The sequence below is a fragment of the Cucurbita pepo genome, chromosome LG06 (assembly GCF_002806865.2).
Source record: "Cucurbita pepo subsp. pepo cultivar mu-cu-16 chromosome LG06, ASM280686v2, whole genome shotgun sequence".
Lineage (NCBI taxonomy): Eukaryota > Viridiplantae > Streptophyta > Magnoliopsida > Cucurbitales > Cucurbitaceae > Cucurbita > Cucurbita pepo.
In genome coordinates this window covers 7,494,450-7,518,804 of record NC_036643.1, presented here as the reverse complement: position 1 = coordinate 7,518,804, position 24,355 = coordinate 7,494,450, and the positions used below count along the sequence as shown (strand labels likewise).

The window sequence follows — 24,355 nt, the reverse complement described above, 5'->3', positions numbered from 1 at the left end:
ACGGTGAATACAATTAAAAAGAAGCAAAAAAAACATAGAAAAAAGAAAAGAAAATAGGTGAAAAATGTTAAAGGGTATTAAACATAAGAATAGAAAATAGAATATCAGATTAAAAAGTATTAAATAGTTTGTATGAAGATAATACCGTAAGAAACATATATAAATATTTGTAGACGTAACTCATGCAAACACTCTAACATTCGCATTAAGTATTAACATATGGACCAATGTAAATTAGAGAAACAATTTTGTAGAAGTTTAAACTTGAAACTGATGTTATGGGCTCACATAGGTTGACTTGGATTTCAATGGAAATAATAGAACTTTCATTAAGGATAAATTCGTGACATCAGCCTAAGCTAATTAGGTAAGTGACCTAACTATCGACATGATTGTACTTGANGTAGTTCTGCACATGTCATATATATTGATATGTGTGAATAGTTTGTGAATCGATATGCTTATGATATGATGTGTATATGTTATNTTGATATATGTGAATTGTTCTTGAATCAATATGCTTATGATATGATGTGTATATGTTATAGTATGTGAATTGTATGATAATACTTACGGTACGATGTGCTCAATNTTACGGTATGATGTGCTCAATGTTATATTTGAGATAGGATACGAGAAAGATGCACTAAACGTAAAGTAATGATAGGAGTAAAATATGTTCATGAAACGTTAAGGTTAGGTTACATATCGAAGTGCTATGGATATGAGAGATTGGTAAAACGATATGGTCACGATCGATTGATAAAAGAATACGGTTAGGTTATGNGTAAAACGATATGGTCACGATCGATTGATAAAAGAATACGGTTAGGTTATGGGTAGAAAGGGATAGGATTTAATCAACTAAGTGACATTACTATCGGCTTGGTTATATTTGATGTTGACACGTGCCCCGTNTTATGATATATTGATAGAATAGTATCGTTAGGATATGTTTATATGACGATATGACTAAGGTACGTTCATGTAATGATATGACTGTGGTATGTGTAAAAACACTAAGGCTATANTGTAATGGAACCGAAAAAAAAAATGATGGTCGTTGGCAGAGCCGAAAACTCCGGCGAACGCCGGAGTTTTCGCTCGCANAACACTAAGGCTATAATAAGTTAGGGAACAATATGACCACAAAGTGTTTATGATATGATATGATATGAAATTAATACGAAAAATGTTATGGTATGAGATATGTGATAAATTAACATGTTTATGATATGTTATATTGTGATGCAATATGATATGATATGTATATGATGAAATGTTATGTTAAAAGTANAAGAACCCTTTACACACATCAGGAGTAGGTTCTACATGAATCCCGTACGCTGAACACCGTCGGCAAGGAAGACGGAACGGCGGACTTCCGAGCTTCTCCAAATCCGGGAGTACGAGGCCCTTACCAACGAAATCTGTACCAAAAACGGGGTTAGGGTGAAGGATNAATTGTATGTATACAACATAATATGAATGACATAAAATATAACTCCGTTAGAATTATGTATGATATGANAATCCGGGAGTACGAGGCCCTTACCAACGAAATCTGTACCAAAAACGGGGTTAGGGTGAAGGATAAGCTCGGGAACGGGGANGAGAACTGGAAAAATGAGAAATGATATGATATGAATGATAAAAAATGTGTGAAATGATATGAAAAATTATATGATATGAATGATAAACGATATATGAAATGATATCATATGTATGGAACGCTAGCGGGGTTGTATTAAATGATAATAANGCGACGTTGTCGAAGAGAGAGAGGGACCGCCGGAAAATTGCGCAGGCAGTCGGGCGAAGAGGACGAAGTCCGACCCGCGATCCGGATCCGGAAACCCGAACCGAACCCCGTACNGTACACCACTAAGCAGGTGAAGTATCATTATGTTTTACATAATGCTGCCGTGATGGTTACTAATTCTAATGGGTGTCCGACATAAGAAGCTACCAGAATAGGCTCGCCTGACAAAAAAAAAAGNGCCTTTAACCGCGAGCCAGCCCATCAACCCGCGGCCCATCACCCACGAGCCGGCCCATCACCGCGCGGCCCGTCACCTGCGTTCGGTCCGAGACCCGCGAGCGGCCCGTTAACCCGCGCCTCGACCCGAGACGCNCCTGACAAAAAAAAAAGGGGTCCAGTGGTGTGCAAACTGTCTGGTGAACTCATACTTGCACGTATGGGTTGTGTGTAGAGTATATGGTATACATCCAAGCTGCCCATTAAGATAGTGTCGTAGGAAAAGAGACTGGTATGATAAGTCATGTTATTGCATTTGAATCTTCTTGCATTTAACCCCAATAGTGGGTCACTTACTGACTATTCTTAAAATACTCAAGCTACGTGCTACCCTTATTTCAGGTTAAGGCAAGACATTCTTGTACGGCTAACAACGACATCACAACTCGAGACCATGACATGCATAGGGTAGTCATATTTATTTTCTCAGACTTAGGCTATAATAGGATGTTTTTTTTAAACGTTTATTTATTTCACTTAGTATTTTGTTGCGTCGTTTTTAAAGGTGTTTCTGTAACGGTCCAAAATTTTCTACCTAATTTAAGGTCGCTATTGTATACATATCATAAATATTGAATGCGGAAATACTTCATTTAAATTCCATAAAATGTAACTTTTATCTTAAAACACGGCCATGGACTTACGTGTTTCGAAAACTCCTTTAAAACGACACAATTAAAGGCTAAATAAAATAAATAAACGTTTAAATTAAAACATCATATTCTAGCCAAAATCTAAGAAAATAAATATTACTACCCTATGCATGAGCCATGGTCTCGAGTTGCGATGTCGTCGTCAACCGTACACGAATGTCTTGCCTTGACTTGAAAAATGTAGTAGCACGTGACTAGAGTATTTAAAGAAATATTCAGTAAGTGACCCCACTATGGGGTTAAATGCAACAACATGCGAATGCAATGACGAGACCTATCATTTAAATCCATTTTCCTACGGTACTGTCCTAACAGTAACTTGGATGTATACCATATACTTTACACATAGCCCATATGTGCGAGTATGGACTTACCAGTCAATTCATACACCACTGGACCACTTCCTTGTCGGGCGAGTATACTCTGGGAGCTCCTTAGGCCAGGTACCCATTAGATCTAGTAACCACCACGGCAGCATTATGTAAAACATAATGATCGTACCCCTGCCGGCAGCATTTTGTAAAACATAATGATCGTACCCCAGCCCATCGTGATGAAATAAGAGTATCTCCAATGCATAAGCACACATAATACATGAGGTCCCAATATTTTTCCATTTTCGACATTATTAAATATAACCCTGCTATCGTTTTACATTCATATCATATTTTTTCTCATTTTTCAGTTCTCATATCATGCATAATTCTAACGGAGTTATATTTCATGTCATTTATCGTGATATCATGTCATTCATAACATGTTGTATACATACAATTTAGAAAACATAACATAACGTTTCATGCTTTTAACATGTCATTTCATAACGTGCAATTCATACAACAATTGTCTCAATAGTCACACAAAACAATCTAAACATAACATATCATATCACAATATATCGTATCATAAACATGTCATATCGTAAACACTTCATGGTCATATTGTTCCCTAACTTATCATAGCCTTAACGTTCTTATACCTATCACAGTCATATCGTTACGTGAACGTACCTTAGTCATATCATCACAGGAACATTTCCTAACGCTATCGTTCTATCAATCTATCACAAACCTATCACTTTCTACCCATAACCTAACCGTACTCTTTCATAAATCTCTCCTATCCATAGCACTCCGGTATGTAACATAATCTTAACGTTTCATGAACGTATCTTACTCCTATCGTTACATTTCGTTTTATACATCTTTCTCGTATCCTATCTCAAACATATCATTGAATAAGAAACATATCGTTCCACAGACAATTTACACATGTCAATATATAGGACACTTGCAGAACCACGGGGCACGTGTTAACATCAAATATAATCATGCCGATAGTAAGACTACTTACCTGATTAGCTTAGACTGGTGTCAATGAACCATGACATCAATTTCAATTTCAATTCTCTAAATTTTACAATGGTCCATGGGTTAGGCTTCACGTGAACCTCGGAGACTTTATGATTAGAGTCTAGATATATATATATATATATAATTCTATTTTCATTAGATATTTATTTTCTATTCTATTTTAGCGATTATATTTGGATAACATTTTTCTTACCCTCCTATTTTGTATTTATTTTAATTTTGTAAACAAATATTAGTGGCCCATTTTGCATTCTACTTTCCAAAATTTTATTTTCGTATTTTGCTTATTTTCTTACATAGTAATCTAAGTTTAATTAGGACAAGTATTCTTATTATATTTCTTTATTTTATTTTATTTTAATTACTCCACGTTTAATAGGCCAATTTAAAAAAAAAAAAAAATCTTAATAATTGAATAAAAAAAAATCTAAATAATTGGATAAGAAAAGAAAATCTAAAAAAAATCTAAATTGATTTATAACCGATTCTAAAGTGTTTTGAATTAACCAAAAAATCTAAATAATTGGATTTAAAAAAAAATTAATTGATTTTTTATAACAGATTAGTTTTTTGTTTCGGATTGTGAGGTGGATTGAGGAGAGATTATTGGAAAAATAAACTACGGTTTGTTAGGAGGGACGAGGGGAATAATTGTTTTTATTTTTTATTTATTAATTTATTATTATTATTTAAAAATGAAATATTAATTTTTGTTTATATTAATTTTTATTTATTTATTTTTGGATTATTATTTCAAAACACCCCGTGTTGTATTTTAAGATGAGGGTGATTTTTTATGAAAATTAAAAAAAAAAAGTATTTCCGCATTCAATGTTTATGATATGCTAGCGACCTTAACATTAAGTAAAAAATTTCGAATCGTTACGCACAGAATTATCTATAAAATTGAAACCTCATACCATTTATAACTGGTATTTCAATCTAATTAATTACTTAATTAAGTTTATAATAAAAATACTAAATAATTTAAAATAATATATTTGAAATGAATAAATAATAATTTTATATAATTTTAATATATATTTATTAATTTTTATTTAACAAATAATTAAAATAAAATAAAAAAGGAAATTTCCAACCCTAATTTAAAGAAAATTGAAATATATATTTTAAAATTGAAATTTACTTAAATATAATAATCATACATTTGAATTATTATTATTTTTTTTTAAATATAATTTGATAATATATTAATTAAAAAAATATATAATTATTCGAAATCTCTGTAAATCTTAACAAATTTCCTAATATTATTGGAGGACGTGTTTATCCGTTCCTCTCTTTCCAATTATAAATTCTCGTGTGAGAGTTCAGATTTCATAGATCAATTGCTATCATCAAAACAATTTTAATTTTTCTCTCTTTTCAGCTATGGAAATCGATTTGACTCCTCAGTTGGCCAAGAAGATCTATGGCAGTGATGGAGGATCCTATTATTCCTGGTCTCCGAAGGAACTTCCGATGCTCCGTGAAGGTAACATCGGCGCCGCTAAGCTCGCGCTCGAGAAGAATGGCTTTGCTCTCCCTCGCTACTCCGATTCGGCTAAAGTCGCTTACGTTCTTCAAGGTAAATTTTCGATTCCGATTGCAAAAGAATGTCCGTCGGCTGTACGATTTCTAGAAATTTTTAATTTCGATCCGATTAATGCTTGAAGGTTTTGGAGAACTCCTGTTGTATAAGTTGATTAGGTTTAGTTTTGACTAAATTTCTATTTCAATTAGATCGATTATCGGTGTTAAAATTATGCGCATGAATTCTTTTGATTAACTGGCTGTTCTGATCTGTTGATGATCAAAATGTCGTTCTCTGGTTTTTGTTCTGATTCAGGCAACGGAGTAGCCGGAATCATTCTGCCGGAATCGGAGGAGAAGGTGATTGCAATCAAGAAAGGAGATGCGATCGCTCTTCCATTCGGCGTGGTAACGTGGTGGTTCAACAAAGAAGCCACCGATCTGGTGGTTCTGTTCTTAGGCGACACTTCCAAGGCTCACAAATCCGGCGAGTTCACCGACTTCTTCCTAACTGGCGCCAACGGAATCTTCACCGGCTTCTCCACGGAATTTGTCGGACGAGCCTGGGATATGGACGAGGCGTCAGTGAAATCTCTGGTAAAAAATCAAACCGGAACCGGAATCGTAAAGCTAAAGGACGGAGTCAAGATGCCAGAGCCAAAAAAGGAGCATCGAAATGGAATGGCGCTGAACTGCGAAGAGGCGCCACTTGATGTGGACGTGAAGAACGGCGGACGAGTTGTGGTCCTGAACACCAAAAACCTACCACTAGTAGGCGAGGTAGGCCTAGGTGCAGATCTGGTCCGATTGGACGGAAGTGCCATGTGCTCGCCAGGATTCTCGTGCGATTCCGCCCTGCAAGTGACGTACATCGTCAGAGGCAGCGGAAGAGCGGAGGTAGTAGGTGTGGACGGGAAGAAGGTTCTGGAAACAAGAGTGAAGGCTGGAAATCTGTTCATAGTGCCGAGATTCTTCGTGGTATCGAAGATCGGAGATCCGGAAGGAATGGAGTGGTTCTCCATCATTTCTACTCCAAATCCGGTTTTCACTCACTTGGCCGGCAGCATCGGCGTCTGGAAATCTCTTTCACCGGAAGTTATTCAGGCAGCCTTCAATGTGGATGCCGATTTGGTGAAGAATTTCTCTTCCAAGAGGGCTTCTGATGCCATATTCTTCCCTCCATCCAAGTAGTTTCATAGAATTTGAAAATCTGCATCCAATTAGTTTTAGTTTTTCAATCTGCTGTTCTTCGTCGTTTCTTTCTTCCATCCAATTAGTTTCGTAGTTTTTCAGTCTGCTGTTCTTCGTGTTCTTCAGATCACAGTAAGTGAATTAAATATGTTTTTTTTTTTGCTTTAATTTTGTTTTCATTATGCTTTCTGTTCAGCTTAGGCTTACTGCAGATTCCTTTTTTTTTTTTTTTTGGTTATAATAGAGCATTGGTTAGATGTTTGGTAAAAATAAAAATAAAATGATTCTTTTTTATATACCAAACATAATTCTAAACTGACCCATTAAAAAATAGAGGACCCATTAAAAAAATAGAGGTGTTATGTGTGTAATTTATGAATATTTGATCAATTTCAATCATTAATTCGTGAATGATTGTTAAAAAAATGGAGGACCCATTAAAAAATTTGTGAATATTTGATCAATTTCAATCATTAACTCATCATCAACTCGTGAATGTTTGATAAATAATAATAAATTAAGAATGTGTTATGAATGTTTGATAAATAATAATAAATTAAGAATGTGTTATGAATGTTTGATAAATAATAATAAATTAAGAATGTGTTTGATAAATAACAATAAATTAAGAATGTGTTACGGACTTGAACTCGTAATTGCCTAGATTACTGAACCTGTAATTGCCTAATTAGAAGTGAGCCTTATCTACGCTTTATCCATTACCACCTGTAATTGCCTAGATTGCTTAATTATAAGTCTAAATTGCCTAATTAGAAGCACAGACTTGAACCTGTAATTGCCTAGATTATTGAACCTATAATTGCCTAAATTGCCTAATTAGAAGTGAGCCTTATCTACGCTTTATCCATTACCATGGGCACTTCCCATTGTTATTTTAAGAAGGTTATATTTATCAATACAACACTAATATCTGTTATGAGTAGAATTTCAAACTAACCTAATTAGTAATGATTGAAATTCATAAATATAATTTCAAACGAGCATAATTGGTAATGATTAGTAAATATTAAGTGTATGGCTGTAATTTATTTTTGAATGAGTGATTTGAATTTCAAAAGGAAACAAATGGAATAAACATTAGGTAAAAAGAATATTAAATGAATGAACCACCTAACTCATTTAGGTTAAATTCTTTTTAATCATACCAATATTTTTATTATATCTTTTCTATTTTTTTTTAATATATATTATATAATAAAGCTTGGAAATCTATTTCTTTTTGGATTCCAATCAAGATAAAAATTTGGAATTTGATTCCAAATGATAAGATTTTTTATTTTTTTTTTAAGAAAAAACAAATATTGTTTATAGGAATCCAATTCCCAATAATAGGTACACAAAAAAATGATGAACCTAATTTTGTTTTTTATTAAATAAAGTAAATTTTACTGTATTAATCTAAATCCAATAAACTAAGCCTAATTTTGTTTTTTATTAAATAAAGTAAATTTTACTGTATTAATCTAAATCCAATAAACTAAGAACACTCTGATATAGTACGATTGATATAGTACGATTACTTGCTTTTAGGATATATAGTACAGGGGCTGAGTACCTTAAATGATCTATAGTATAGGGATAAGGCTGAGTACCTTAAATGATCTATAGTACAGGGATAAGGCTGAGTACCTTAAATGATCTATAGTATAGGGATAAGGCTGAGTACCTTATTCGGGAGACATTATGGATGCGGCCAACTTTTGTATATGATATAAACAATGTGATCACTAAATTGTAAATGTGGAGACATGTGAGTGGGGGCGTCCTATGCAATGAGTATTGCATAAGATCGGACCATGAAAAAAACCACTCTCACTTTATAATGTCGTTTACTGTTGAGACTGATTTTTTCATTCGATGATCTAGGTAACTCAACCTTAATCCTCAGCTAAGAATTATCCTTAGATTTGTATGGGTGAGAGTCAACCTTAATTCTAAGCTAAGAATTATCCTCCTTAGATTTGCATGGGTGAGAGTCAACCTTAATTCTGAGCTAAGAATTATTCTCCTTAGATTTGCATGGGTGAGAGTGGCCCGAATTTGCCGACTCAATAAGCCTCCCATTTCAGGGGTAAGACTGGGTGAATAGCTGGGGACATAGGGTGTAAGATGGGTTGAATTATCTTCCTTAGATTTGCATGGGTGAGAGTGGCCCGAATTTGCCGACTCAATAAGCCTCCCATTTCAGGGGTAAGACTGGGTGAATAGCTGGGGACATAGGGTGTAAGATGGGTTGAATTATCTTCCTTAGATTTGCATGGGTGAGAGTGGCCCGAATTTGCCGACTCAATAAGCCTCCCATTTCAGGGGTAAGACTGGGTGAATAGCTGGGGACATAGGGTGTAAGATGGGTTGAATTATCTTCCTTAGATTTGCATGGGTGAGAGTGGCCCGAATTTGCCGACTCAATAAGCCTCCCATTTCAGGGGTAAGACTGGGTGAATAGCTGGGGACATAGGGTGTAAGATGGGTTGAATTATCTTCCTTAGATTTGCATGGGTGAGAGTGGCCCGAATTTGCCGACTCAATAAGCCTCCCATTTCAGGGGTAAGACGGGGTGAATAGCTGGGGACATAGGGTGTAAGATGGGGGGACATAGGGTGTAAGATGGGTTGACTCCAAGTCTTGAACAAGGGGCTCCCTACCTGCTTTTAGGATATTAGGGGGTAAAATGGTAAATTGACCCAGCTCTAGTTACGAACAACCTGTTTATAATTCTGAGCTAAGAATTATCCTCCTTAGATTTGCATGGGTGAGAGTGGCCCGAATTTGCCGACTCAATAAGCCTCCCATTTCAGGGGTAAGACTGGGTGAATAGCTGGGGACATAGGGTGTAAGATGGGTTGAATTATCTTCCTTAGATTTGCATGGGTGAGAGTGGCCCGAATTTGCCGACTCAATAAGCCTCCCATTTCAGGGGTAAGACGGGGTGAATAGCTGGGGACATAGGGTGTAAGATGGGTTGACTTATCTTCCTTAGATTTGCATGGGTGAGAGTGGCCCGAATTTGCCGACTCAATAAGCCTCCCATTTCAGGGGTAAGACGGGGTGAATAGCTGGGGACATAGGGTGTAAGATGGGGGGACATAGGGTGTAAGATGGGTTGACTCCAAGTCTTGAACAAGGGGCTCCCTACCTGCTTTTAGGATATTAGGGGGTAAAATGGTAAATTGACCCAGCTCTAGTTACGATCTGTTTATTTATTTAGTGGACTCAAACCGACAGATGCCTTATCCTTTAGGCCTATAAAAAATTGAATACACGCCCAGTGGGACTCGAACCCACAATCGCCTGATTAGAAGTCAGACGCCTTATCCATTAGGCCATGGGCGCATCCAATTATTTAATCATTCGATGCCTTATCTATTAGGCCATGGGTCGATCTATAAATCAACGAAGTAATTACTATATGTCGGAAGAGACAAGACAGTTCTCTAAGTCAATTTCCTTTTTTCTTTTCGTAAAACTTTCATCAATTTTGTTATAAAATCCAATAATATTAAATAATTTATATGTTCTAATGAAGTTAAAATTGATAGTAGCAAAAATGGGGAGAAAAAAATCTCAATTTCCTTAGGCATATTTATATTCCAAGAATCTAAATTATACTATTAAAAATTTATTAAATATTTAATAAAATTTAAATGTGAATCAATAAATTTGATTTGAATTATATATATATATATATATATATATATATATATATATATATATATATNCCGATATATTGAGATATTTCTTTATTGCAACATTTGGACTACAAGGTGTCGATCTTTCCAGTACTTTTGTTTTAACTAATATCATTATTATGGTCGTTTTTTTTTTAACTACTACATCAAAACGGGTCTAATAGTTTCAAGCTAGTACCAAGTATAATTAGTGACTTTGGTGGTTTGATTAATTGTATTATGTATGATGGTGCGTGTCTTGTGGCTCCTACATGTTTCATAATTATGATTGTTATGTCATGCAATGCTAAGTTGTACTATGTTATTATAACGCCTTTAATTTTCTAACCTAGATCAAAGACGTCACTTCATGATCCCACATTGGTTGAAAGAGAGAAACGAAGCGTTTTAAAACATTGGTTGGGTGGCAAAGGGAGTGGATTGTGAGATCCCACATTAGCTAGAGAGGGGAACGAAGCATTTTAAAACTGTAAGCTAAGTAACAGTCCAAACCCACCACTAATAGATATTATCCAATTTAGCTTATTACGTATCGCTCAGCCTCACAGGTTTAAAACACGTCTACTAGGGAGAGACTTTATATGAGATATGACATCTCACATTAGCTTATAGTTTGATTAGTACGAGCCAAATAACAGCCTAAACCAACCGCTAGTAGATATTGTCTACTTTTGCTCGTTACGTATCGGCGTCAGCCTACAATTTTAAAATGTCTCTACCCTTTTTAAGAAATAATTTGTTCCCCTCTCAATCGACATGAAATCTCACACCGACTTACTATCCACTTTTGTCCGTTACGTATGGGCGTCAACCTCACAATTTTAAAACGTCTCTACTAACAAGAGGCTACACCCTTTTAAGAAATGATCTGTTTCCCTCTCAATCGACATGAGATCTCACACCAACTTACTGTCCAGTTTGGCCCGTTACGTATCGTTGTCAGCCTCACAATCTTAAAACGCCTCTATTAAAGAGATGCTACACCCTATTACGAAACAATTTGTTCCCCTCTCAACCAACACGAGATCTCACACTAACTTATGCTTTCATCAAGAGAAAAGAAATAAATTAAGGAAATTAAATTAAAAGAGAGAGAGAGAGAAGAGAAAATGAAAAAAAAAAAAAAAAAAAAAANTAATTTTGCGAGGTTTAATTAAATTTTAAAAAATAAAAAATTGAAATTATAGAAAGGAGAATTAAAAAGATGAAAAGAGAGATTTGAAAACAATGATGCCTTTTCCAATGTCCACGTGTCATGGTTTGATTGGTTCATGAAGTTGAACCGCCATGTCATCTTGTCAAGCGTTTTCTATCAACTTTCAACCCGACAACTCAACTTCAAATCCTTAGAGTTTCAACCCTGTAATCGATATTAGTGATGCATTGTATCTCGGGAATGTTTCGTAATTATAATTTAGAATACAAAATAATTCTATAAATAATATTAAAAAAAAAATAACCTAACTCTAACGGTGAGATAAATATGATTTTTTAAAATAATTATAAAAAAAAACAACCCGACAACACTATAAATAATTAAAAAAAAATAATCCGAGAACTCTAACTTTAGACATAAAAATTAACACACACCTAGTGGGACTCGAACCCACAATCACCTGATTAGAAGTCAGACACCTTATCCATTAGGCCATGGGTGCTTTCTATTATATGAACACTCGTATTTAAATTGAATTTTTAATAGTTTATTTTAAGATTTTTCCCCAAACGTAGAGAGAATTGATTACAAAATACCGAACAGATCTGTAGGTCAAATTGGCAAAGAAATAATTGTCTATTAGAAGAGACAATTTTGTAGTATCGTTAATACATTAGCTAAAACTTATTCATTCTCGTTCGTCCCTGTAGCAACAAGATGGGCTTTACTCGGACTAAGAATAGACCAACTATTAAATCTCGAATCGAAATTTCTCTTACCTATATTTCTCGGTAATCTATTATTAACAGCTTCCTTTCAACTCTTTTTACCGTAAACGTATTCTATATTCACTGGACTAATACGAAACAGAGATATAACAGATATATCGAGATATTCTTTATTGCACCATTTGGACTACAAGGTGACCGATCTTTGTAGTCGTTTTGTTTTAACTAATATCATCAAGATGATGGATCTAACGGTTTCAAGCTTGTACCAAGTATAATCAGTAACTCTGGCGTAAACCAATCAAGTAAGTGATTTTATTGTTGGTTTGGTGTGATGACGAGCGTCTTGTGGCTCCTGCACGTTTCATGATTATGATTGTTATGTCATGTTATGCTAAGTCTTCCTATGTTATTGTAACGTCCCTAATTTTCTTGCTTAGATTAGAGACGTCATTGTATGATCTCACATTGGTTGAAAGAAGGGAACGAATCGATTTAAAACATTGGTGGAGCCCTAAAACGAGTGGATTGTGAGATCCCACATTAGTTGGAGAGGTAAATAAAACGTTTTAAAATCGTGAGGTTGATGATGTAACGGGCCAAGAAACAGCTAAAACTTACCGTTAGTAGATATTATCCGCTTTGGCCTGTTACGTATCGCTGTCAGCCTCGCAATTTTAAAACTCATCTACTAATAAAAGGTTTCCATACATTTTAAGAAATGAATCCATGCAAGTGAAGCGCCCACTCGGGCTCAACTCTATTAATGAATATATATACAAATTTGAGTACTCACAACATTATATTCGTGATACAAAATATATATTTGTATTTGTATATGTATATGTTTGAGAGTACGTTGAAAGAAAGAAAATTGAAAATAATGAAGCTGAGCCACCACGTCATCTCGTCAAGCATTTTCTACTTGTAACAGTCCAAGTACATTGTTCCGTTCGGGCTTTTCCTTACGAACTTTCCCTCAAGATTTTTAAAATGCGACTGTTGAGAAAATGTTTCTACACTCGTTATAAAAGGTGTTTCGTTCTCCTCCCCAACAAACATGGGATATCACACTACTAACTTTGTTTCACTCATAGTTTCTTCGATTTAATAGCTTTTCGTTTTAGCTCTAATTTGAGTGATTCAAAACAGTTGAAATTGTTTATCCAAGTTCTGCACGGTATACACTTCAAAACAGTTGAAAGAAAAATAACGAAGTTCATAAAAACTAAGGTGATACATTGTCCCGATAATAATAACAACAAACTCTAATATATCACCACAAACGCTCATATTTAAAATTGACTCAAAAGTAAATTAGCCGCCTAAATTATTGCATCATAAATTTGAAGGAACAACACCACGATAAAATAGGATTCGAATTGATTAAATATATATTGAGATATATATTTTTTTTTTAATACGATTTCAATAGAATAGACATTAGGGTTTAGTCATAGGAGCAATTCTGGTTGTTTGTTCTTTCAAGACGCTCCCACAAACCAAACTAAAAGTGTTAGAATCATAGGAAGATCTTGTAAAGAAAGTTTCGGTTAGAACATACCAAAGAGGCTTGTCAACTACAATTCATATAAAGTTAGTTGAAACTCTCTCCCCTCGTAATATTCATCTCTCTATAGAACTCCATGTTGATCTTCGGAACACATGTCATATTTGAGTGAGATTAGACGTAAATACTCAAATGATGCATAAAAGTGTACATGCGTTGGATTGGAGTGAGATGTTACGTTATTCTTTTTTTTTTAAATTATTTTAAAAAATTCTTATCATTGGAGTGAGATGTTAAGTTATTCTTTTTTTTTTTTTTAATTATTTTAAAAAATTCTTATATATCCTATTAAGTTAGTAACTAAAATCTCATAAATATTTCATCAAATATAAATCAAGTGACTAAACATTTATAAGTAACCAAACATCACTCACATCAATTACCAGTGTTAAATGTTTTTAATTTTTGCAATTACAAATGTTAAATGTTATTAATTTTCGTAATAATCTAACTTAGTTGTAGTCCTATTTTCCAGTTGGTTGAGTTAATCTATAAAAAAAAAATAATAAATATAACCCACAAACGACCCAAAATTTTCAATTTAAAAAAAAAACCGAAAAATAATTTAACCCAACCCAATCTCGAATAGTCCAAATTAATTGAGTTCCCGAATCATTTAACCCCCTGATTCAAAATCTTTTAGAAATGAATGATTTGGAACATTGGATTCTCATAGATGTCTTATTCCTCCACTTTGGCGTCCATGAGAAGCTGAAAATGAGCAAAAGTGCTTTAAAGTACTACCACTTTTCATTGCTACTTTTTGATAAATTCCTATGCTCAAATCACCAACCAAACACATCTCGATACTATACCTCATAAGAACATATCGACCAAAGAGATATCTATCCCCCAAATCCTTTTCAAAAGAATACATCCCGTCGATGGTTGCAGCGCCGTGACGATAATACATCCCGTGTCGATGCAGGGCGCTCGGGGTTGAAGAGCTTAATTTTGAGCTAAAAATGGCTAAAAGAGAATAAAAAATACATTATATAACTGAGTTACTGACGTGAGATGATATCATAACAAACAAATAAGGCATCCAAAACAAAACTTAAAAACTTTTAAGGACATTCCCAAGTTGCATTTCGAGTCATTGGTGAGGTCTAAGGCAGGAAGAAGGTACCTAATTTCACGCATGTAAAAAGGTTGTTTGGGTCAACAACCTACCTCATTCCTGATCAAAATCATCCGACAAAACGTCCTCCGTCACGTCCAAAATCTCTTCGACTTCGACCTCTTTGGCTTCGTATTCCTCTTCTTCATCGCTGGCTTCACCATCCCGAAGCTTCTGTCGCAACAACTTCTCTTCTTCGTGCAATCTCTTCCATTCATTCAACCACTTCTCCCACTCCTCCTTCAGCATTCTCCGTTTCTCGCGCTCCTGCTCGCTCAGTAGCATAGATACGTCCTGATCTTCAGCCTCGTACTTCTTACTGTACTTCTTCAAGTTCTTTGCTATCTCTTCCTCTTTCTCCGGGGTCAAGAAGGATGGTGGCCTTGGTCGCCATGCGAACTGCCATTTGAAAATTAAGAAATTTAACGACGACTCCAAATAGTTCGTCAAGATAAAGAAACTTGATCGATATAGTTTTTGCAAGCATACAAATTCATGAACGATTATTACAGTATAAACCCACAGGACCATAAACAAAAACATATGATTTGCAGAATATAATCGATAAGTGACCTGAAAGAAATGATCCTTCAAGATTCGATAGAGGAGCTTTCCATTGAAGGACCATATGTTGAAACCGTTTTCCATCTCGTGGACTGAAGTTACAGCAGTTGCAACGTACCTGTACAGATGCAAACAACGAGACCGACTCAGCTGTCGTAACCACAAGGGAAATCATTCTGATCCAATCTAATAACAATGTACAAATATGGATGGCCCTCTAAATTACCTTCCAGTAGGATCCCATTCAATATCAGTAGCCATGAAATGCTCTGCAGTTGCCATCGTCTCCAGTTCATCGACGTTGTAGAACTCCAACTGCCCATTGAAACCTTTCAAGCCAGCTAGAAGAATGAATCTTCCAGCAGGTGACCAGAAAAGAGCATTGGCCTGCTTGCCTTTGAGAGTTGTAAGTTTCGACACTCGGCCACTGTTGTGAGTGCTTCGCATCGAGTAAAAGCTAATATCTGGCCTCGGGTTGTCACCATGAATGACTGCAAACCTATGCCCCTTTGGCTCCCAGGCAAATGCAATGATCTTATCGTTCTTATTCTCAAGCTCCAACACTTCAATAGGAATATCCCGCTCTTTTATGCGGAAAAGCTCGAACCCTGTGTACGTGCTTTTCTTTGTCTTCGTATATCTATCAACCTTGACAGCAAGATAATCCCCATTGCTTTGCCAGTACATTTTGCAATCGCTAACACTGAAAAGATTTTTCTGTCTCAACTCCTCCTTGCTCGGGATTTGGACAAGACTCACCTAGGAAACGAAAGAAGCCCATTGAAAACATTTAAATTCACAGATCAAAAGAATAGCAACACATGCAGCATAGAAGTACATACCCTAGCCGGTTGGTTCCCACCACCTAGCTCAGGAACAAACAGTGCAATAATGGGATCTGTAGGGGACCAGCAAAAATCCATAACATTTTCGACCTTCAAAGACTTTTTGTCGATAAGAGAGAAAGTCTCGGTTTCATAGACTGAAATCACATTCTTCCCAATCCTGGCAAAGTATTTATCTTCTTTCCCACCACCCCACCTGCAAAAACAACAATAACATTTATATCATCAGCAAGAAAAAAAATATTCCGACCAACTTGACAAGCCAGAAACGAACAGAGACAAGGCATATCCATCAAAGATATAAATACCTAAAAACAGGCCAAGATAAGCCGGCAACACCACCAGTTCCTCCAGTGGAAAAATCATCAGGACTTCCCTTGAAATCTCTCATTACCTTTCCAGTTCTCACATCAAAAATATTGATCACGATCCTCTGAAAGAACATATAATCAGCAATGATGGAAAGCTGTAAAGTTCTTCAATTAAAATTAAAAACTAGGAATAAGAAGGAAAAAAACTCACATTTGCATCACGAGGATTGCTGGGCTCATGGCTGCTGTAAGTTACCAGATATTTTTCGCCAGGAGAAAAATCAATTAACTTAACCTGCATTTAATATATTAAAAGCTTAAGGCCTTTCGGGCGTTGGCAAGCACCGTCAGGTGTGGAGTGAAAAAAAAAGCATAGGATACCTGTTGATGGGCAAAGCGCATCAGACGATTAAAGGTACTTGCTCCACCCCAAACTGCAGCACCCTGTCGGTGAATTGTCGCTAGGTAAGTCCCCAATGAGGACCACTGCACAAAACTCTCGGTCCAGAACTGTAACAGAAAAATATTTGATTAAGCTAGGGTTGACAGCCCAAGAGCAAAGATACCTAAGTGCTATTAATACTATGTATACCAACATCAACCAAACGATCGAACCAGGAGAGAGTAGGAACTTTAGTTATAAAAATAAGGTCAACACTCAAGAAAGACTAAAGGATACTCACTGGACGCTTGTAGACTGGCTCAGGCTTCAAATGTCTAGCATCATTCCAGAAAACCTCAGTGTCAGAACCAGAACGAATAACAAACTGATCCCGTGCTTTTTCATCGGTAAGCCACTGTTGAAGATTCTCCTGAAATGTTCAAAAGTAAATAGCATCATGCTTCCATGACAGCACAATTTGATCTGTAAAATCACATATCCTCCCATGGATCTTTTTCCCCATATACATTTTAATGTTCAGCTAACACCTTCACATTAATCCACAAAACCCCCACCTTTCCTCAAGATAATGTATCACAGTAAGTAGTGGGGATGAAAAATAAAGTGACATTGCAGATAGTTTACCCCAGGAGTATATGGGTTGATTTCAGGAGGAGCCCACTCATCTGGGACTTTCATAAATCTATCAAAGTCCTCAAACATGTTAACAGTGAAAATATGTGCTCTATCCAGCTTGTACCCATCAGTCTTCTCTTTGGCAAGCTCCGCCTCCTACAATATCACTGAAATTAAATGAGATGCTCGATCATGGAACAGAACTACAGTAGTACACACAAGAGAATTAAGATTAAATACAAAAAAATCACAACAGAAAGCCTGGAAGCACAACCGCAAATATCTATAGTAAAAAAATTCATCTACAGGCAAAATGATAGAAACAGAACATATAGGAACAGAATTCCATGAAGGTACACATATTCCCGTATGAAATTCATGTTTAGTGGAAATCCAAAATATCACACTATCATATAGTGGACTTACTGAACGCTACGAAGTTTATATTTCAAGAACATTCTAACACGGTATATTACCACTAAATGTTATGTCAAAATACTACTAGTAACCCAAGACAATGAGAGATTAGGAAAGAGACATAACAAGTTAGGCCAAACGAGTACATTGATTCATAGCATCAAACAACATCTGATATAGGGTGTTGGTATAAGAGGCAGGTGGTTGAAACTACTGCCAGTTCCATCCAAAGAAACTAGAGATAAGTACCAGCCAGAAAGAAGTATAATGAGGCTGCAAGTATCTGTAGCTGTATTGGACTTCATCAAATGCCAGGAAGAACGAAAAGTAGCGAAGATAGGAGACTTTCTTCAATCTTAAACAGGATTTATAATATTGGACATTGTTTCTCAATGGCATTCTTTAATATATATCTCGATACGATAAATATATGAAGTTTCGGAGTAAAATTAGCAGAGACAAAAAAGGGTGTGTGCGAAAATGAGAAAGTACCTGTGGAGTGCCATACTCAATAAAGCAGTACCCTAAAGTTTTTTGTGTAGTAGGATCAACAGGCATCCACAGACCATCATCCTTAATAACTCCAATCTGTCCAAAAATTTTACGAACAACACCTTCGAGCTTCTCAAACTTCTCCGGAGGAACAACCGGAAGATTGTCAACAACTATAATGTTTCCAAACCCAGAATCAAACTCAAGACTCTCCTCTTGTAGAACCTCTTCATCATCACTATACATAATTGCAGACAATGAAAGAATATGAGCCATTGGAAAGACAGAAGACAAAGTAATAAATCCATCAAATTTATAATCAAAGAAAATATTTCAAATGCCCTAAGGAGACTCAGAAAATGAAAATTAAGATACACAATCATACGATAAAACTAAAAAAGCTTTGACCTAATGATTCCGAAATCCTCGCCGGGAGGGAGACGAATGGCATCAAGATCAACTTGGGAGAGATCTATCCCAAGCCGATCAGCCGTTTCCTCAATATCTTTAATCAGCATCACATCCGCCATGACGAACTAACTAACTCTATCGGCGGCAAGAGTCAGGTCTTCACTGCAACAATTAAAGATCATTTTCGCAACAAAAAAGACAAAATTTCTGAAAATATATTGAGGGAGAGAGGGAAAAGAACTGACAATTATGAGAAGCGTAGAAACGATGCCAGCGTTATAGACAGCAGCTAATCGGCCACGGCCGGATGGAGGAGGATGCACGGCTAAGAGTGCAGCGTGGGGCGGCAGTCGATGAGGCGGTGCTGGGCAGGAACGGCGAGCGGCAAGGCGGGGGTGCAGCGGCTAAAGGAGAGATAGGGTTTAGATAAAAAAAACAGAATCTGGGAAAGAATGGTTAAAAGAAAAAAAAAAATTTTTGATAATAATAAATAAAAATAAATTTTAAAAAAAGAAAATTAAAAGTCTGACTCAGCGTACCAATTAAATTAAATTAAAAGAAAATTATTTTAAATATTCATTAAATAAGACAATTTTGAAAAAATTAAATATTTTATCTTATATCTAAAAAAAATTTAAAATAAATTATATTTAATTGTCATCAACTGACCATTGATTGGTGAATGTTGCCCAAACAATGGGACTTGATGGCGGACATTTTCCTACAGCTCTTGCAACATGACCATGTTATCTACTTGTCACTTTCTATGCAATTTTGTATATGATATGTTAGACCGTGATACATAAATGAAAGAGATACTATAGACTAGTTTTTTATATTAACTTATTAGTCTCGACCCATTATGTCTCGATAATACTATGATAGTACTATGATGCGACTCTAGAGGGTTACCGATCAAGAAGAAATTTCAGTGGGTTTACTTCGATGATAAACTAGATTTTTACCGAATTTTGACGAGTTGTAACTCAAGATACACTGCATGAAAATGTAAGATATCAGTTTTTAGCTCTTTCTTGATATTCTATCTTCAAGTTTTATGAAGAAATTGAGGGGAGAAACGCTCTACAATGAGCTGGAGAGACAGTTTTTTAGGTAACGACGACCATGACATCGCGTGTCTTCTTCCTTAAAAAGGAAGATGACGACAACGAGCCTAGTTGTAACAATACGAGTTTTTGAAGAAAAAAAAATATAATAATAATAATATCAAATGTTGCATGAAATCTCGTCGAAAATCACGTGATTTTTGAGGAGAGATTTATTTTTCTGATAGAAACCTTTCTATTTTCCTTGAATTCCCTACTCTTAAACCCTATGATACCTATTTAGTAATTTCTTTTTCATTGAATGTCATTGTTGCATATGTGAGAGAAAAACATAGGAGTTTTGAAGGGAGAAACCGGGAGACGTTGTGAGGCTTCTAGTTTCTCAGTGAGGATTCTTGGGTAGGAGCGAACTAACGTCGTGGTGTGTTGCAACAAGGAGTGGCAACCAAATGGCGACAGGACCGAACGTAAGGGCGTCGAGTTTCGTCGGAATCGCTGTGTATTTCGTCGAAAACCAGCGGAGTACGATTTAAGGTTTTCGTGGTTTCGTGGTTTTCGAGTAAGGAAGAAGAGTTATCGGTTCAGGTCGGGTTACACCGCACAACCCAACCCAACTCACAGGCCAAAACTCAATCTGCCCACTGTTCAGCCCACGACCTTCTGTACCTGGCCGAGTGAGCGTCGGCCCAGCGGATACACGATCCGTACCTAGACGAAACACGTGTCTTCGGCTTCGCAAGTGTGCATAGACACGACTCGGCTCGCACACGTACGTCAGCTCGACTCTTTCTTTTCTAGCGGCTTGACTTGGCAGCTCGGTATACGTATAATATACCAATTCCTAAGTTTTTTTTTTACCCTTTTGAAGCGTTTTATAACCTTATTTTAGCCATTTGAGGTCAGTATGACACTTAATTATCAAATCAGATTAGTTTAGACGCTTACTTTGGTAATTAAACATGAGGTTTAGCTTGGTTAAGTTATGAATAGGCCCTAAGCATGTTTGGTTTTTTATAGGAAATAGTTAGGTTTTGGAGTTCTAGTAACGAGACGAGTATCTTATCGTGAATAAACTTCGGTCAAGGCCAACGAGGTAAGTGACCTTACGGTTGGTGTTAGCCTATTTTATGATGCATGATGGTGCATGCCCTGTGGCTTATGCATGCACCATAATATCTGTGAAATGTTATATTATGTACTGTTTATGTATTCTTATATTGTTATGAAATGTATACTACGGATGCATGCAATCCGTTACACTGTTTCTATGAAAAGAGTTGAAATGCTATGAATGTTATGTAAATCTTACATGCGATAAATGTTGCGATGCATACACGTTGCATAATTGAGTATGTTATGAAATGCATAAAAAAAAAAAAACGTCTTAAGTATTATGTCATGTAATGTAAATCATGAGACCTCATGCATGTTTGTATGTCATGTGCATCGAGATACTTCCCCTTTATGTTATGATAGTACAGCCGCATACATTCGATATTTATGTTCGTCATGATATCATGCGGGTCTTTTCTGTTCTGTGGCGTCTGATGACGTGTAATACGTTATGTCCGAAAAAGCCAAGCCAAGGGGTACATATACAAGCCCGTCTGGTGGGCCCATGTGCGCGTACATGGGTCGTGTGTGAAGAAGTACCACACATCCAACCCTACGGTAACTTTATTTCAAAGTTATTTGATATGAATTTTCGCATTATGACTTATACATGCAAGGGTGACATCGCTAATTAGGTTAAGAAAATGATGGGGTTTCACTAGTTTTAGACCTCCTATCAGTTTTTCTAAAAATTAACCCATTTTCAAACTCGTTTTCATAAAATTCTTGATGGTTCCAAAAACTAAACTCCCTAAGAAAGCTATCAAAGAAAAATTGGAATAAATCAGATACCGATAAGTAGTCAATCTGGACTCTTCTTAAGAAATACCTGTAGGAATCACTCGGATTTCAATATTAACCTTAAGTTCAGTCATATTTAAAAGAATATGGAAGAAATAAACAAAGAATCGTTAATTAAAGACGTAAACCGTGTATTTTGCTTGGAAATAAAGTAATGCTAAAAAATAACCCACTAAATGAACTCGTTCATGAAATTTTAATGTTAGGCATAACTTTACATATTAAGGTTATATAATGAAATTTGGTGGTCATTGGATAAGGTTAAGTAACTAAACCGTAATGATGCAAAATGACCATAATACCCCTATGGTAAACTACCTTCCATTCATGACCTAGATGACCTATAAATATCACGAAGCTTTATAAGAGACATTATTTCATGATGTTTAAGGACTATATGAAGTCTTAGAACCATTGGATCATGTTTGAAGCTCGAACCAAGTTTATGGTGGAAAATGACCATAATACCCCTAAGATTCGTTTAAGACATTTCAAGGTTCAAACACTCTTTAAGTAAATCAAGATTTTAAGAAAGACGTATGTTTAAGGACATAAAGGTTTACCTAAGATTTCAGGAAGTTCGGATCAAGTATAGAACCTAACTAAGTTACGAGTATAAGTTAAGGCTTAAGAGAAATGACTAAAATACCCCTAATGGTTAGCCCCACGATTTATGTATGTATATAAGTCTAAAGGGTGTAAGAGTTTAATATGATATGTGCTCACTTTAGCGTCTTGAATATTATCAAGTATCATGATCAGGGTGTGTTATAAGTTTTATGATACGCTTAGAGTTAGCCGTTGATTTTCAAGTAATCAGAAGGAAGCTCCCATAATAGATCTAGGTTCGTTCTTGATTTTCAAGTAATCAAATGCTGCCTCAAGATAAGTTTTAGGGTTAGCCATTGGTTTTCAAGTAACGAGGAGGCTAACCTTAAGCTCAACTATACAGGATGGACTAACACTCTGAAACTACTCCCTTCGTAACCGAACAACTCTCGAACGTTCCTCCACCTCGACCGACAACCTATGAACACTTGAAAAAAGGGAGAATAGGGTGAGTATATAAATGTAGCCAATAAACAACCTACTTTTAGGCTCTCATCGATACTTGACCTAACACGAGACCACAAACTTTCTTTAGGATCCATGGGAGGTAGTTGGCAAACCCATCCCACAGCCCATGGAGTCACCCAAGGTCGGGCGCTACCCCTTGTACGTGTCAACTCTATTAACTACCCGCACGATCAACATTCTAATGCAGGACGAATCCATCATGTAGGGTAATCCAGACAAACTCTCTAGTCACACGTCCTAACCTACCTCACGCTTAGCTCAATGGTGCCATACTAGAGTGGAAAGAGATGTGAAAGCTCTGCAGACGTGGAATCGGCTGCTATCGGCCTACAGGCTACCTTTATTTTTATTTAAGGTTGCCATAGTGATCTTTTAGGTCTTAGGGTGGTTTGGGGCTGTTGACATAGATTCACTTCTCCAAGTGTTTTAGTTCCGACTTCTCGAGTTCAACCTAGATGGAACCGATATTTTCTCGTTAATACAATTAAAAAAAAAAAAGAATAATTCTCCAAGTTCAAAGAAAGGAGGGTCGGTGAAGAAGTAGTAACGGTCTCTTCAAACGAGAATTCTTCTTCTACAGTGGGACTGAATCTGTGTCTAGTGACTAAGAAACACGGAACCTGTTCCAATAATATAATTTTGAACTTCAATCTCTTGAATTTTTATATCTAATAAATATACTTAAATAATCCTCCGTCACATTAATAAAATATTAATAATATTATTTGACTTTTAAAATGTACAAGTCTAAAGTTTCGAAAGGATTCGTATACTTTTGAAACTTTGGGCTTCTTATTTGGTCTGTAGGTGGCTCCGCTGTCAAATCCCAGGACTCAACCCTAGACAGGCGGTGAAAACTACCAAACTGGAGTACGGTAGGGGTAGAGGGAATTTTCGATGGAGCGGTGAAATGCGTTAAGATCGGAAAGAACACCAACGACGAAAGTACTCTACTGGGCCGACACTGACACCAAGAGACGAAAGCTAGGGGAGCGAATGGGCTTTTACCGCCTTTGGTTCTAATTGTTTTTCATATTTAATTGTATTTTTTAGCTATTATATCATATTTGGAAGGGTTACCGTCCGTCAATTATGGTGAAAATTATGGAAGTTTGTTGTCATATAAAAACAAAAGTCATAAACACGACGGTTCGTAAACCTTGCAAA

General features: G+C 36.1%; 2 protein-coding genes and 2 non-coding genes across 5 annotated transcripts; 1 reads left to right on the top strand and 3 right to left on the bottom strand.

Annotated features, from left to right (window-relative positions):
• The first annotated feature begins 5,386 nt into the window (after positions 1–5,386).
• On the top strand, positions 5,387–6,953 carry LOC111797090 (glutelin type-D 1-like). Its single transcript, XM_023679987.1, has 2 exons — positions 5,387–5,652; positions 5,914–6,953. Exons 1-2 carry the CDS (start codon positions 5,457–5,459, stop codon positions 6,786–6,788), a joined length of 1,071 nt encoding a protein of 356 aa, XP_023535755.1. The 5' UTR covers positions 5,387–5,456; the 3' UTR covers positions 6,789–6,953.
• Positions 6,954–10,069: 3,116 nt separating this feature from the next.
• Positions 10,070–10,142, bottom strand: TRNAR-UCU. The gene has a single exon. It is a non-coding gene; the product is annotated as a tRNA-Arg (tRNA).
• Positions 10,143–12,083: 1,941 nt separating this feature from the next.
• On the bottom strand, positions 12,084–12,156 carry TRNAR-UCU. The gene has a single exon. It is a non-coding gene; the product is annotated as a tRNA-Arg (tRNA).
• A 2,762-nt stretch (positions 12,157–14,918) lies between these two features.
• LOC111797089 (eukaryotic translation initiation factor 3 subunit B-like) lies at positions 14,919–19,548 on the bottom strand. 2 transcript variants are annotated; one of them, XM_023679985.1, is made up of 12 exons: positions 19,376–19,548; positions 19,128–19,292; positions 18,720–18,957; positions 17,820–17,966; positions 17,476–17,604; positions 17,174–17,302; positions 17,004–17,087; positions 16,790–16,914; positions 16,479–16,677; positions 15,863–16,395; positions 15,646–15,754; positions 14,919–15,471 (listed from the first exon to the last, which is right to left on the bottom strand). In XM_023679985.1, exons 2-12 carry the CDS (start codon positions 19,247–19,249, stop codon positions 15,127–15,129), a joined length of 2,160 nt encoding a protein of 719 aa, XP_023535753.1. In that variant the 5' UTR covers positions 19,250–19,292; positions 19,376–19,548; the 3' UTR covers positions 14,919–15,126. The 2 variants fall into 2 exon arrangements, with proteins under 2 accessions (XP_023535753.1, XP_023535754.1); XM_023679986.1 differs by having other exon boundaries at positions 19,128–19,287.
• Positions 19,549–24,355: the final 4,807 nt, after the last annotated feature.